The sequence below is a fragment of the Notamacropus eugenii genome, chromosome 3 (genome assembly GCF_028372415.1).
Source record: "Notamacropus eugenii isolate mMacEug1 chromosome 3, mMacEug1.pri_v2, whole genome shotgun sequence".
Taxonomy (NCBI): Eukaryota; Metazoa; Chordata; class Mammalia; order Diprotodontia; family Macropodidae; genus Notamacropus; species Notamacropus eugenii.
The window spans coordinates 171,020,310-171,036,698 of record NC_092874.1 but is presented as its reverse complement, the minus strand read 5'-3'; the positions used below and the strand labels follow the sequence as shown (position 1 = coordinate 171,036,698).

Below are 16,389 nucleotides of genomic sequence, written 5' to 3'. Positions count from 1 at the left end.
GTCACTTAAACCTATTGGCCTCAATTTTCTTATCTGTAAAATAGGCTAGAGAAGGAAATGGCAAACCACTTCATTATCTCCATCAGTAAAACCTTAAATGGGGTCACAGTCAGGAATGACTGAAATGACTGTACAGTAACAATTATCACAGTAACATAGTGGAGGCAGCTGTGGCACAGTGGATAGAGTGCTGGGCTTGGAGTTGGGAAAGCCCTTAGTTCAGATCTAAACTCAAATACTTACTAATGGATACTTACTAAATGATACTGACTAACCTTACCTCTCAGGATTATTATAAGGATCAAATGAGACAATATTATACAAGCACGTAGCACAGTACCTGGCACATAGTAGATACTACACTAGTGCTTTTTCCTTTCTCAGTGCCTTGACAGCAATCTACAGGTTTCTTTCTTAATAGCTGTCATAGACTAGAGCAGGAGTGGGGATCCTGCGGCCTCAAGGCCACATGTGGCCTTCTAGGTCCTCAGGTGAGGTCTGTTGACTGAGTCCAAGCTTTACAGAAGCTCTCCTTTTATTAAGGGGATTTATGAAATTTGAATTCAGTCAAAGGCTGCACTTGAGGACCTAGGGGGCTACATATGGCTTAGAGGCCGTGGGTTCCCCACCCCTGAACTAACGTAACTAATATTGTCGCTCCATATTTGTCTGTCAACATTTTTTTAAGATTAATTTCTGCTTTAGGTGTAACACACTCTTTCTCAGAAAAAGTTGAGAAAGGGTTAATGAATGAACTGTGCTTTATGTGATTCTGTTTTTCAATGTATTCCATAGCCACACTTTTCTAAATTCATTCATAATAAGCATTTCTCATTCATGTTCCATACTCCCTGTTTAAGCCCATGCTTTTTTTTCTAATTTCAAGAATAAATAAAACAAAATGTGAGCTTATGTTGTTATTTAGTATGAAAACACAGAACCTAATCATAGCTAATAACTTTAATAAATGCTAGGCTGTGCCCCTTCCTTATTTAGCATGTGTTTTGTATACAGAAGGTAACATAGACTCAATAACTAGGATGCCAAGTTACAGATGGGTTTGTGGAATGTTATTTGACAGCCGATTAGAGTAATCTGACAGAAATGATGACTTAATCACCATGACAGACTCCAAATTCCCACATAGAATTCCACCCAGATTAATCTAATTTCCCTGTAATATTTTTTTTTGCCAAAAGTAAATGGTTACACTGCTTGTTCCTCCCCCCACCCATACACATGTCACATGGTTTTGACAAGAATGTAAATAGGTGCAGTGTTTACAGTGGAAAAGCTGACTAGAAGTCTTTGAAGCTAAAAACTGATGTGTACCTTCATGTACTCTAGGTTTTTATTGTTGTTTTGCTTTTTTTCTTTTTTCCTATCTCTGAATATATCTGTGGATGATTAGAACCTGAGTTGAAGATGCCTTCCAGGTACCTATTTGTGACCAGGCCATGTTATCCTCAGTGGCCCTCTTTAACTTAGCCATTTAATTGAGACTTGTTTCAGATTCTTCATGCAAACAGCCTCTCTTTTCCTCTTTGAAGGACTGGTCGGTCCACTCTATAAGATGGCCAGCAATAGCAATGGGATCTTTCCACATTTTCTGATTTGGGGATAGAGAAGATCCAGAATTACTTTGTATTTTTCAGAAACTTTATTGTCCCCAGGTTCATCTGATAGCTGTTGGGAAAATTAAAGGTTACACATCCAAGGCCGTCCAAAAGTTTTCTTTAGAATAGGACCAGTGACTCAAAAATATTGATGTGTTGAGGTTGCCTGTGCTCTATACTCCATTATGAAACTGACCTCTTGAAAAATGGATGCAAGCCAGCAGTGTGTTTTATCTAGGACAATAATGCCTATCAGGATTCAAATAATCAATACATTTTTTATGATCTAGCTAACTCAAGGTAAATCCATCTGTGTTTAGATAATTGGCTTAACTAGCACATTAACTAACTGCTCATTTTATAGATCCCATGGATCTATTTCATGCTGTTAAACTTAGTAAGGGCACCCCAAAATAGATCAATTAATCCTGGTAGAGTGGAAACGTTATTTTATTCTCCCAGAACAATTGCCAGTCTTTTTGTTCATCAATAGGTTTAGAGCATTATAGACAGATTACCCCTAATAACAATAGGTTGTTAATTCCAGGTTGTAAGTTTTATTTAGAAGAAACTGAAATGTTTTGCATATGATTGAAATTAGGCTAGAGTCATTCAGATTAGCATGTAGAGGATGTCTCAAAAGTCTTAATGCAGAAAAGCTTTAAAACTGCACCACTATTTTGGGGACACCCTGTATAATCTTTGGTTCCTTATAAACCCACTGATACATTGGGTATTTTTTTTCTGACTCTCAGAAAAGACCTGAGGAAAACCTTAGAAATCATCTAATCTAAACTCTTTGTTTTATAGTTTTGAAAACTCAGAGAGATGAAGTGATTTCCTTAAAATCAAATGGTGAATGAAGGACCAAAGCTAGAATACAAACCTAAGTCCTCTGATTCTGAGTACAGGGCTTCTTTTTACCAGGCTTAGTCCTTAAAATGCTCTAATTCCATACTACTTCTACTACTACTACTACTACCACCACTACTACTACCGCTATCACTACCACTATTACTATTACTACTACTACTACTACTACTACTACTACCACCACCACCACCGCTACTACTACCGCTATCACTACCACTACTACTACTACTATAGACTAACTTTCCTATAGCACTTATTATGTTCCAGGTGCTGAGTTAAGCACTTTACAATTATTATGTCATTTGATCCTCACAACAGCCCTGGGAAGTAGTTACTATCATTATCCCCATTTTACAAATGAAGAAACAAAGCAAAACAGATTGAGTGACTTGCCCAGGATCACACAGCTAGTGAGTATGTGAGGCTGAATTTGAACTCAGGTCTTCCTGACTCCAAGCCCAGTGCTCTATCTACTGCAGCACCTAGCTACTTAGTAGACTCTTTGACCTGAATAACAAGAGCCTAGAAAGACTAGACTAGGTGGGGAATCTGTATCCTTGAGGCCACAGAAGGCCACATGTGGCCCAGGGTTGCAGGTTCCTCACCCCTGAGCTAGTCTATAACTTATTTTTCTGCAATTAAAGTGGGAAAATAGTTTTTAAAAGACTGAGGAAGGAAGAAACCAATATATTGAAGCTTCCTGCTTGTAAACACCGATAACTAAGACAATTTTTTAGATAACTATATCGCAGCTGAGTTTAAGAGTTTAAGCTAAATGTTCACTTCAGGTGAAAGACTTTTAACCTTAATTGACTAAATTTATCATTGCCCTTAGCCGCTTCTGTGGAGGCAGAGGACCATGCTCAGAGAAACCATGAAGCCAAACTATAACTATGCCTCCATGTTATTGCTTGGTTTCACTGATTTTTAATATATTGGATTCTCTGGTTAGTTGTCACATTTTGGCATCACAGAGACAGAGTTTCTATGCACTTCCGTAGGTGTAATTCAGATAAAGATGTCTTAGGTAGCTTGCTATGGGGCACTTTTCCCCAGACCTTGGGAGCTCATTAGTCAATATTTTCCATGTCCTTGAACTTCCTTTTGTTTCTCTATGGCTCTACCTTTGCAGGGCAGGACAGTGAAGCAATAACTGGGTCTGTTTGGAAGAGGACAGTAAGGCAGATGGCAGTAATCATTTACCTGGAAGGAAGTGCCTGCTCACAACCTTGTGATATATGATTGTTAGAGTGGTTTTTTCCTGACAGAATATGAAAGCCTTCATTTGAGGAGGTGACATGTTTCCAGTGGGTGGCTTCTCAAATGAAACATCTTTTTACCATCTGTAATCTTCAAGAAATCTTCAGAAAGCATAGGGTCATTAAAAATTATGATCATTTCATAATTTGTATGGTTTAACTTGAAAGTCTAATTAACTCCCTCTACCTACCTGCTTTATTTTTACTGATTATCGAGTATGCTTTTATTTTCTTATGCAGGGCACACTTCTTTTGTGAATTCACTTCATTTTTTCCCCTCCTTTTATCTTTAAATATTTTATGGGCAGTGAGTTTATAATATGTTCCATCACGGCTGCTTCCTCAAGGGGTTAGGATGGGTTTAATAATGAGATGCATTCCAGTGACTGTGTAAAACCCATTTCAGGTTATAAATGGCATGTTTGATTGAATCTCATGTTAAAGGTGGTTAACTTATCAATCAGTGATGGTCAGGGTTAAACAAGTTTCAACATGAGTGGTTCTGTGTGTAAGAAGCCAACGTCATCACCCTTCTTTCCCCTAGGCCCCATATCGTCTCTGCCTCTGTTAACACTGACTAGTCAAACCAAGAATCTTTACATAAAATTGTTATGTATCATGGGTCTATTGCTGTGCCCAGGAATGAGGCCCATTTCAGTCCTAGGTAGGGAAGCAGAGTAGAAAGTCCTCTATGGACCCTTCCATTTCTAAATACTATGACCTTTTATTGTTACTTGGAATTTTAAATCAGAGTTCTTTCACCTAAGTATAAACTTGCCCATCTCCTCCCTGACACTTATCTCCAACTTTTGAGGGTCATGAGATTTTGTAGAAGTGAAAATGAGATGATCAGAACCCCTGCCCTATGCTATTTTAATCTTACTTGACATTTTACACCCTGTATGTGATTAAAAGTCTGTAACAAGTGAATGATGATTCACTTAGAATAGTATTTATGGAGCACCTTTTCTCAGGGAGGTCACAGTGTTTCCCAGATGTTCTCTAAATCATCTGCATAATATGTCTGAAGTAGGGTTGTCACCCATCCTATAAAGTCCCAGCTAGTCTGAAAACTCAGGTCTCTGTATGTATAATGTTTGAGAATGTGTAGCAATAACTATATTTGCATTTTATGTTCTACTTTAGGGATTGTTGTGTTTCGGTAGTGACTGATTCTTCGTGATCCCATTTGGAGTTTTCTTGGTGGAGATGTTGGAATGGTTTGCTATTTCTTTTTCTAGCTCTTTTTACAGATGAGGAAAGGGAAGCAAACAGGGTTGAGTGACTTGACCAGGATCACCCAGCTAGTGTCTGAGGTCAGATTTGAACTCAGGTCTTCCTGACTCCAGGTCCAGGTCTGGCATTCTATCCACTGGGTCACCTAGCTGCCCACCTGTGCCTTATGGATAGTTGTTACTCTTAGGGAGCTTTTCCTGACCAAAACAAAAAAAAAAACTCTAAATTTATTTCTTTGTCTTTTCCACACATTGTTTCATGTTCTATTATCTGGACCCCATAAAACAAGTAGAATTCAGTTCATTCTTGAATCCTTTGTGCCCTAGATCAGTCCCTCAATCTCCTATAACCTAAATTACGGGTGGGGAAACTGCAGCTTCAACTTCACATGTGACCCTCTAGGTCTTCAAGTGCAGCTCTTTGATGGACTTCTAAGTTTGGATTCCACATGTGGCTTTGAGGCCATGGGTTCCCCACCCCAGGCCTAGATCAGTAGTGTTGAACTCAAATAGAAACTGGGAGTTACTGAACTATATATAATGATCTCTGTGTGTTACACACTGGCTTAATTTTAAAATGTTCTATAATCTATATTTTATCATACTTTTATTTATTTGGTTCAGTATTTCCCCATTATATTTTCATCTGGTTCCATTAATACTGAGGAGTGTTGAGGGCTATACTTCTGGCCTAGGATATTGCAATGGTCTTTCATTAGTTTCTGTCGCATGTTAGTCACATGTACTTTTTCTCTCTCTAATCTATCCAAAAGATAACTGCTAAAAAGAATATTCCTAAGGCATGGAGCTGACCATGTCACTGCTCTGCCAGGCCACCTTTCAGTTACTTTGCAGAGCTGGTTCCAGCTTCTGACCTTACTCGCCTTTATACACTCTGTATTACAGCCAAATTGAACTATTTGCAGTTCTCGGGCCTGGGGTCTGTGTGCTCCCTCTGCATACCTTTGCCCAAGCCAACCTCTAAGAACGCTCCTTCTTTCTTTCTGCCTTTTGGAATTTATTTTCTTTAATATATTGTATGTCCAGAGCTAGCCTTGGAGTTAGGAAAATTAGTTCCAAATCCTTTTTGTACATACTCTCTAGGAGTGAACTGTGGAATAGTTTCCAATCTGCTTTAGTTAAGGGAGATTCCTCACAAGGTGTTTCCTAAGACAGTGAAATCAGAAGTCCTGAAAAAGGCAGAACAACAAAATCTCACCCACAGAATGTAAGTTTCCTGAGGGTAAGAGCTCTTTAGGGGTTTTTAAGGGTTTTTTTGTTTGATTGCACCTGGGAGAGCCACAATTATCTCTGCTTTCCCAGAATTCCTGTCCTCCCTTAATTAATATCCAAACTCCCCCCCCCAAAAAAACCATGGAGGGTGTGCACATGAGATTTTGTAGAAATAAAGATTATTCGAAACTCTAACTTTAGCCAGTTTTTGAAATCTTGCTTGAAATTTGTGCTCTGTACAAGATTGGAAATATGAAATGCATAAATTATGAATGGTCCACTCATCCGGTACTTAATTAGGCCCTATTGTGTAGCTTCTTACGTTGTATTACTAGTTAAGTTTCACCTTTGTGTCTTGTTTCCTAAAGTAGTTTGCAGGTTACTTGAGAACAGAAAGTACATTTTTGTATTATATATTTTATATATATCATGTATATATTATGTTTCTATAAGGCGTATAAAATGTCTAATGTATATAACACATAATGTATGTATATATACATATGTGTAATGTGTGGGGGCCTCTAAGTGAAGCAGTGGATAGAGTGCTGAGCTGGAGTCAGGCTGACTCATCTCCCTGAGTTCAAATCCAGCTTCAGACACTTAGTAGCTGTGTGACTCAGTCACTTACCCCTGCTTGCCTCAGTTTCTTCATCTGTCAAATGAGCTGGAGAAGGAAATGGCAAACCACTCCAGTATCCTTGCCAAGAAAACTCTAAATGAAGTCATGAAAGGTGGGACATGACCGAAACAGCTGAACAGCAGTAATAATATATGTATATGTATACATACATGTGTATACATATATGCACACATACAACATGCACCTAAATTTAAAAATACACACACATACATACTTCTCCGTATTTCCTTATGCTGCCTGGCACAATGGTACCTTTTTAATGGGCACTCAAATGTTTGTTGAACAAATGAATGAATGGGGAAATATTAATTAGACCTTCCAGCACAGTGTCTTTGTTCAGAACCAAAGAGCATACCAACCTCTTAGAATAAGGGAGACCCTATGAGAGCATCCACTCTTTCCTTTCCCTGTGTGCTTTCAAGACCTCCGAAACGCATTAGGTACACATGGCCTGGACAGACTGATAATAATTTCACATCATTTAAATGCCTAAGCCAAGTACCATTCCCCTTTCATTTAAATTAGATAAAACCCAGAGATGTGGCATGCAAGTGATGGGAGTCCACTGGGGAAATTAAAGGTTCAAAGAGAACGGGACCCATTACAATCAAAGCAGTTAGCACAGCCAGTGACTCCATCTACCCTGTAGCTTGTATGTTCCTTGGGGTACAGTGAAAAATGAAACAGAAGGGCTTCTGCAAGTAGTCTGAGGAATTTATTTTAATTGGGGATAGAGGTAGCATTCTGTATTTGGAGTAAATGCACAGTGGTGTGATTCAGCTTGCTAACGAATTGAGCCCCAAGTGCTATGAGGGAAACGACAGAAAATTCCACACTTCCACCATGGAAAATTCACATATTTCCCTCCTGTCACTAAACACAGATTTGATATGCCTGTAGGTTCATTTCTTGGTCCTGGTTGTTTGCATTCTGTTCTGTATTTGGCCTCTTTCTTTTTTTAAAAAAAAAAGGGAAGTTTAAATTATAGTACATGAATTTGTCAAGTACTGATCCCTCAAATGACTGACCCAAGTAACTGTGATCATAGAGACAAGAAAAATGCATACAATGGACAATTAGGATGGTTAGAGGCAAAGCAAATTATATTCAGATTCATACTAGTCTTTGGGGCCCAGTGAATTAAGAGAATTCAGTTCATGGCTATAAAATACTATGCTAATGTTTGGCTTGCATGTTTAAATGGTTATTGAGGCATTATTTTAACTTTGCAGCTTTCTTTTACTTCTAGGACATTAAATATTGATCATGCACCCTCGTCACCTCAATGCTATTCAAACTTAATGCTGTCAGATGACATTTTTACTTTCTTTCATTTGTATTTTCAGATGCATCATCCCATTCAGATGAAACCTGCAGATAGTGAAAAGTCAAATGGTAAGTGGTGATTGCTTGTCTTATTTAATAATAATAATGCCTGTGTCTTTAAAAAGTGAGGGCAAGTAGGATGAAGCCAGTTGCAAGTATTCTTTTCTGTGTAAAAAGCTGAGAACTATTTCAGAAAATGGTTCTGTGCCTGTCAGGTCTAAAGAAATGATGACATGATCTGTTGTCCCATTTATCTCTCACGTAGAGCTGTGTGGAAGGTGTTACAAGAAATAGTTTTCCGTCTCCCTCCATTTGGGGCTTGCCCTGGGTCATGGCCCATTGGCATTTAGCTTCTGTTGATCTTCCCTTTAGTGTAGGTGTAGAGAAAGAAGCAAGAACACTTGTTACTCTGTGAAAAGAAAAAGTGAGCATGAAGGCGGGGGATTGCTCTTTAAGAGTTAAACTGAATTTTTTCCTCCTTTTTCATTTATTCCTTGGTTAGAGTATTTTTTTTTAATGCAGGTGGCCTAGATCATGCCAAAATGAGCAAAAGGTATTTGCATCAGGGTTCATTCAGGATTCAGATTGCTGATTAATAAAATCTATACTAAACATGAAATATGCAATTGACAAGGTCCATGAAATCATCGGGATTTGTCCCTTCTGGAGCTGGGAGAGCTGCTGGCCATACTTCCCTATTTGGTGTTTTTACTTCTGTTTTAGCAAAGCTTTGTCCTTATTTTTTTTAATGTGCTGAAATATATGTTAAAGGAATCTTCTACCTTCTTAGACCACAGAGGTTCTCAAGTCCCACAAGGCTGCCATAATAATCAGCACTGTTTCCTTCCAACAGGCATTTTTGCACCTCATTAATTAGTAATCAGGGCAGAAGCCATGCACTTGGAGATCTACATATCTGCAAATGTAAATTATGATTGGGCTCTAAATCTCTCCACAAGGTTTTGACTTTTTTTTTTTTTTTTTGCTAATTGTAGTGCATCCCATTTTCTGGCTTCTCCACAGACTATAAAGTTTTGAAGAAAAGAAGAACTTGCCAAATTTTTCTGGAATAGACAATAGTCTGGCTTTTTATGGGTGATCTTGTGGGTTGTCCAGTTCTCCCATGCAACCTGACTTCTTTCTAATTGTCCTGACAACACCTCTACCCAGAAAAACCTATTACCTTGATGTGCCTCTGGCCTCATCATTAATACAGAAGTTGGACATTGGGCTAATTGTCTAGAAATCTCTTTAATACCCAAACTGTATAATTCAGGAACATTTTTTTTTGTTTCTCAATAAAGTTTACATTTCTCTCATTAAAAGAGACAAGAACTTTAGGTTAAGGAAATAATTCAGCTTAGTACAGTACATCTTATAATCTTTAGATTCTTTGGAGTCAAAGAAATTGGTTTAAACCCTGGTTCTACCACTTGCTACCTCTTTGATCTTGGGCAAATAACTTAACTTCTCTGGGCCTCAGTTTCCTTAGGTAAAAAATTGGAGTTTGTGCTAGATAGCTACTCAAAGATTTGAAAGTATATGACCCTAGGACCTCCTTACCTTCTCAGGAGAGAAACTATAGAATGGTAACCTATAGAATTAAGGTAATTATCAGGAATAATTAGACCATATTCAAATAACTGAGGCCAATATGGGACTTTTGCTCCTATTTCTGAATTTTTCATTTCATTTTGCTCATGATAGATGAAGTCATAAACTATTTTATTGTTCTAATCATCATGCTATACTTTTCTTATTTCAAGGCGCTTTTGACTTATTAAGTAACTTGTGCAAAGTAGGCGTAAGGATGGATGGATGGATGGATGGATGGATGGATGGATGGATGGATGAACAGGCATTCTCCAGAAACTGGTCCTTCTAGATTTTCCCTACTCAAGTCATAATAGAGATTTGTATGTATAATGTTCATAGACAGCAAAACCTTTGGTTGAACCAGTTCTGCCTTTGGATATATAGACCCAAGTTTGGTTTTCAGGTTGACATTCTAGTGAGTTAAAGAAATGTGACTAAGCTGAAGGTTACTTTTAAAGGATGACAGCTCTTCATTTTAGTAGCCTTTCAAAAGTCGAAGGATCAGAAGCATCCTATGTTGCATTGACATGGGTGGATTTCACTTCTTTCTTTAAACGTATAGAGGAAGCTGTGAAATATATAATTTCTTAAAGCTTGTGATAAAAAGCCGACCCCTCCCTCATCTCCCACCTCCAGCCTTTACAAGGTGCTTTTGACAGGTGAGCATAGTTTTACGAAGCTCAAAGAGCACAAGAATTTCTTTGGATCAGATGCTCTAAATAGCTTCTATAGTTACGAAAGAAATATAACAAGCTCTAATTGCAGTGTTATTGAGTTTGCTGACATTTATGGATGGCACAAAAGACTCATCATAGTAAGACATTGGCTGTCTTCATTATCAACATGCTTAGATTCCTGAAACTCAGTATTTGCACAGAACAAGAGTGCTCCTAATCACAGATTAATTAGTGATGGACAAATGAAATAAAGAAGAGTAATTACCCCCTGAGCCTTCATCCATCTATACAATCCAACATAAACTGAACCTCTGTTTGTCCTAGCAACGTTGACTTGTCCAAGTTTAGCATCCTGCAGCTCACATTCCATTAAATATGTTTCCAAAATGTTCACAGCTTTGTGTAGATCCTTCCCTTTAAATTGCCTTTGAATTAAGCTTGGATCCTTTAAGATTTATGAAATGTTACATATTTCTTTGTTTCATCTTTTCCTCATTTGCTTCTATCATTCTGTGTGTCTAGTGGGAAGCAGTAAACTCCTAGTTAACTTATAGTAAAAGCTATGCTTCTTAATTCTTTTTCTCCTTTCAGAGCCAGATAAACATCATATCAATATCTAGGTTTGAGAGTGCTTGTTTGGACAGAGTTTAAGACCTATGGAGTTTTTTTCCCCTTTTCACAATTTTCCATTTCCATCCGAAAAAGCTAAATGAAGATGCTCCACGTAGCTTCAGTGATTTAGGTCTTTAGCTAGGGAATAAAAATATTGTTCCATATGAGGATCTCATTTTTTCTCATTTCTCTTTCTACTAACATTAATTTTAAAATATTTTTTAAAAGTTTTGTTAATTTGGAAATGTTGATAGAACTAGACTTCAAAGCTAGGTATAAGTAGGAAAAAGTAAGAGCATACCTTGTGAAAGCAAAATCAGTTTCTGCGTTGTGGGTGCCTTGTCTTTGTTATATTAGCTGACTCTCAACGGTGCTAACTGGAATGCCGACCCCCTGCTGAAAGAAGGGATGAGAGAGGAAGGAAGAAAGGAGGGAAAGAGACAGAGAGATAGAGAAGATAATAGATATAAATATGGGTGTACACCCATGTGTATGTGTGTGTGTGTGTGTGTGTGTATGTGTGTATGTTTCTTCTCTTAACTGTAGACAGAGCACAAATCTATCCTGCTTTAACCCTCCAACCTCATAACTTGTTTGAGGTTCTTAAGGCATAGATTCCAGAAATGCCATTTAAGCCCATTGTCTCTTGTCTTGAGGCCTCCAAAATCCCTACTGTCCCTGCTTGAAGTTCAAAGCCAGCGGTAGTAAAGATAACTAAATATTATCAACTCAGGAAGGAGACTGACAAAGACTCCACTTAAAAAGGGAGGAATCACAGGACATTTCCAGCTAGTGACTATCTGATTCACTGAAAGATGAAGAAATAATTTTGAAATTCAAAGTAGAGAAACTCACAGATTTGGAGGCAGTAATTAAATGCCATATGTTAGCACTAACACATAGAAAAGTTGTTAATTAATTCAGTCAGCCCTGAATCCAGGTGTGACTTTGACAGATTGTATACCAGGGTGTTAGCAGACTTACAATTAGAGATAAAAAAAGATTTTTTTTCCCTGACAAAAAATAACCTTTTATACTTAAACAGTTAACCCTTTGTCTGTTTCTCCTATGGAAGGGACAGACAATATGTTTACAAAGGTCGTTGGCAAACACTGCTGGATTTGTACCAGTTGACTAATACTCGTATTATGTTTGAAAGTGCTTTGTTTAGTCTTTCATTTTTAGTCCTTGAGGGAGAAGGACTCATCCAAAAAGTATGGTTGCAATGTTATTAACTGTATTTGTCAAAAATATCTACAGAAGCTCCCAAGAAAAGTGTATGTCATACCTTATAAAGAAATGTTTGTGGCAAATAGGGAATTCTCCTTTTCTGAAGTCAAGGAACACTTGTAGAATACAACAACACAAACATTTTTTAAGTGCTGTTTATTAAGGTCTGGGAATATAAAGGCCAAAAAAGCCCCATCCTCAGGGGGCTGACAGTGGGAGAAATGAACGTGTAAAAACTAGAAACATATATGCAAAGCAGATGGAAGATTATGACAGAGGTGGCGGGGCGGGGGGAGGCAGAGACAGGAGAAAGGCTCTCTGGAGAAGGGAATTGGAGGAGAATCTAGGTCTAATTGTCCCTGTTTTGTTGTCAACCCAGATATATCATTGTTGTCTCTCAAGAACTGGAGAGAGACCATAGCTGGTGACAAACTCTTGCTTCTAGAATGTCATGTACATTAAGGAAAATAACAGCACAACCAAGAGAAAGGAAATTATCCCAAACAACTTCTTTCAGATGCCATTTTCAATAAAGGCTGTATTAAATAGATTATGCACAATTTTTAGTTTTATTGGGCATAGTGGGGGAAAGTCTTGATTTTCTTCCATCTACATTAATTCTAGAATTTAGGTCAAAGAGACATCCTCTTACTTCTCTGGCTTAGCATAGGACGTGGCCTAGAGTAGGTTCTTAATAACTATTTATTGACCCTTATTGACTCTCTACCCTCTCCACACCCAGCTCTTCCTCTCTCCATTGATTTCTGTGTGTTAGGGCAGGGAAAGAGGAGTGACGGCATCAGTTTACTAGTTTGATGCCTGCTGGAACTGATAATATATGTGTGTGTACATATGTGTACACACATACATAAATATATCATATCATATATCATTATATATGTCTTTTATCATTTATAATATATCATAATATATTATATCATATATCATATTATCTCATGGTTATAGTAGAAAGAGTCCTGTCTCCCATGTAATGATAGTTCTTACTGTTTGCCAGATGCTACTAAGCATGGCTGGTCCTCACAACAGCCTTAGGAGGTAGATGCTATTTCTAGCCACATTTTACAATTGAGGAAACTGAAGTAGATAGAGGTTAAGTGACTTTTCCATTGTCTCATAGCTACTAAGTGCCTGAGACTGGACTTGAACTCACATCTTCCTGAGATAGAGCACCAGACCTAAAGTCCCAGCTAGCTGGGTTTAAATTCTGGCTCTGTTAGACACTATTTTTATGAAATGGACAAGTCAGTTCTCTTCGAGCCTCACTTTCTTCATCTCCCGGAGAACAGGAATCTAGTTCCTTCCAGATCTAAATCTGTACTCCTGAAAAACAGCCTTGTGAAGTTGAATAATTTATTCATCTCCATTTTACAGAGGAGAATTGAACTGATAAATTTCTGAAGCTTGAAGTTTTGGTAGCTAGCAACAAGCAAATAGCAATCAAAAAACAGAATGCCTTGCTTTATTCTTAAAACAATTTCTGTTTTCTGGTTATTCATCTTTGGGAAGGGGGGAAAATCTTTACATTTTTCAGCTATGCTCAGGAGCTAGATGTTTAATTTACTATAAAATCACCCTCAAGCTGGAAACCTGCAAATTGTTTTAGCTAAGTGACATAATTATAGGTTTACAAAGATCAGTTGGGAATTCATCATCCGCTGTTGTAAGGAAATTAGAACCAAATTCTTCTGGATTTGAGCAAGGAGTGAGGTATTGTCTCTTTAAATTATTCCAGAGGCAGATTCTTGTGTTCTTGGAATTTCAGGATACAAGAAAAAAGAGCACATATGGCCATGCCTGGAAGATTTTTCTTTTCCCATTTCTCTTATTTTAACTATTCCCTTCCTCTTTTCTCTCATCCCCACAAATAGTCTATAACCATTTAGTTGAAAAGGATCAAATTGTATTTCCCATTTACTTGGAGAATCCATTAATCTCAGGTTGCCTATGACTTTTCTTACTTTGTGGGTCAAAAGACTTGAGGAAGATGCTTTATTAGGGGTAGAGTGTCCCAAGCTACTTACTGACTGTTTTTAATCTGCCAATCTCCTGACTGCCACCACCACGGTAATCAGCAGTCAGTTTTTACTAGAAGCAAACCATAATATGAAATCCTCCACCAGCCAGAGAGGTTGCTGTCCAGAAAGACACTCAAAGCAAACAAGTGATCTCTCCCAGTGATCACGCATCCAGAAACTAGTAGAATTGAAATTAAGACCCACTCAAGCACTGATCTTTTGACTCTAGTGATCTTTCCAGTAAGCCAGGCTTGCCTCTCTCTCAAATAAAAATAGTGAAGGTATTCTTTGCTTACTGGACCCACCGGGACAGATGCAAATAAAGGACAATAAAAGTACCAAGCGAGTATATAAAAGCATGTATATAACCAAGTATGGCTTCATACAAAAATGCTGAATATCAGTGAAATTGAAATAGAGATGCCAAAGTGACTTGATTTGTTAGAACTCCTCCTTATACTGGTGTTTAGTGATCTGCCCTATGGGTTTCTGGGAAATGTATTTCAGTGAAACAGTATTTCCATTGAGGGTCATATAATCTTAGAATCAGGAAGACCCGAGTTCAAATCCAGTCTCAGACAGTGAAAGATACATAAGGACATGAAATTGACATCAAAGATCCCTAGCACACTGTCCTTTGATCTCATTGAGGGTCTTAACGATCCAGTCCAATAGGGAGGTAAACCCAGGACTTGGAGGTGAGTACAGGAAACTAAAGTGATCCCAAGATGAGGCTAGTAGGGGCTTACTGACTCCACTCATAAGTACAGCAGTGGATCAGAGTCTAGCTCTGATCCAAAGAACAAATTCAGAATTTAAAGCTGGAGAGGCAGATAAATAAAAGAATACAGCAACCAGTTTAAAAAAAAAAAAAAAAGTAAGAGATCTGGAGATGCCTAATAATCCAGCCTAGAAGAAGATAACTTCATCATTGTAAGCAGTGACTCCAAGGGAAAAAAGTGGACTTTTTCACAAGGATTACATGAATGCCTAGAATAAAGGAAACAAGTTTGGGGTTTTTTTTATTTTGTTTTGTTTTTTAATGAGATAATAACTCTGGCAGAAGAACTGAAAGAACAAACAGTTTAGAAGAGAAAGCTGTAAACCTTACCAAAGCAACCGAATACCAGAATAGAACAAGTCAAAGACTCTTTAAGAGAGCAAGAAACCTTAGAACTCAAATATAAGAAAATGAAAGATATCAGATATCAAAAAATGACTGACCTAGAAAACAAGCCAAAGAGAGAGAATTTAAGAATCTCTGGATTCCCTGAAACCCATGTTTGTTTGTTTTTTTTTTTAAGAATAAAGCGTGGACACAATATTTTAAGAAATCATGTGACAATTTCCTAGTTCTACAGAGGTTAAAATGAAGCTCTACAGAATCTACCAATTATCTCCTAAAAGAAAACTCAAAACCAAGAGTCCTGTGTCTCCCTAGTAAATATTATAGCCCAAATCCAGACTCCACATAAGAGAAAAAATATTGCCAGCATCCAGAAAAGAGTTCAGGTACTAAACAACCACTTTCAGGATCGCATGAGATCTAAAGATCTGGCAGCTTCTGCTCTAAAGGAGATGGAATCTAAAAATATAGTATTCCCAAAAGGGAAAAGATACAGGCTTACCACAAAGAATGACTTCAACAACACAGAAAAAAATCTCAGAGCAGGGAGAAAGTGGATCTTTAATGGAATGGAGGGCTTTCAAGTATTTCTGGTAAGGAAACTGGAGCTGAATAGGAACTCTGGAATACAAACTCCAAACTCCAGAGAAACCTAGAAAGATAAATGTATTTGGGCAATTAGAAGGAGTTGACTGATTCTATAGTACTAAAATTCTAGTGGGGAAGAAAACACAAGTGTCCCTTAAGAATCTAAATGTCTTCAAATAAGACATTCTAAATGAGAAAAAGAGAGGATCTAGGGATTCTCGAGCTGTCGCAGGAGAAAGAGAAGGGAGGGGAAAGTGAATATATTGCTGTATAAAAGAGGATGAAGGGGGTGAAATTTTCTAGTTCTCATCATTGAAAGGCATGAGAAGAATATTCACA

The 16,389-nt window shown here is 37.8% G+C and overlaps 1 protein-coding gene across 47 annotated transcripts in view; it reads left to right on the top strand.

Annotated features, from left to right (window-relative positions):
* Window positions 1-16,389, top strand: part of CELF2 (CUGBP Elav-like family member 2) — a 620,126-nt gene that overhangs the window by 516,139 nt on the left and 87,598 nt on the right. For all 47 annotated transcript variants that reach the window (XM_072653373.1, XM_072653356.1, XM_072653346.1 and 44 more), the window contains one exon: window positions 8,206-8,254. In XM_072653373.1, the coding sequence (XP_072509474.1) occupies window positions 8,206-8,254 (49 nt within the window). The remainder of the gene's footprint in view (window positions 1-8,205; window positions 8,255-16,389) is intronic.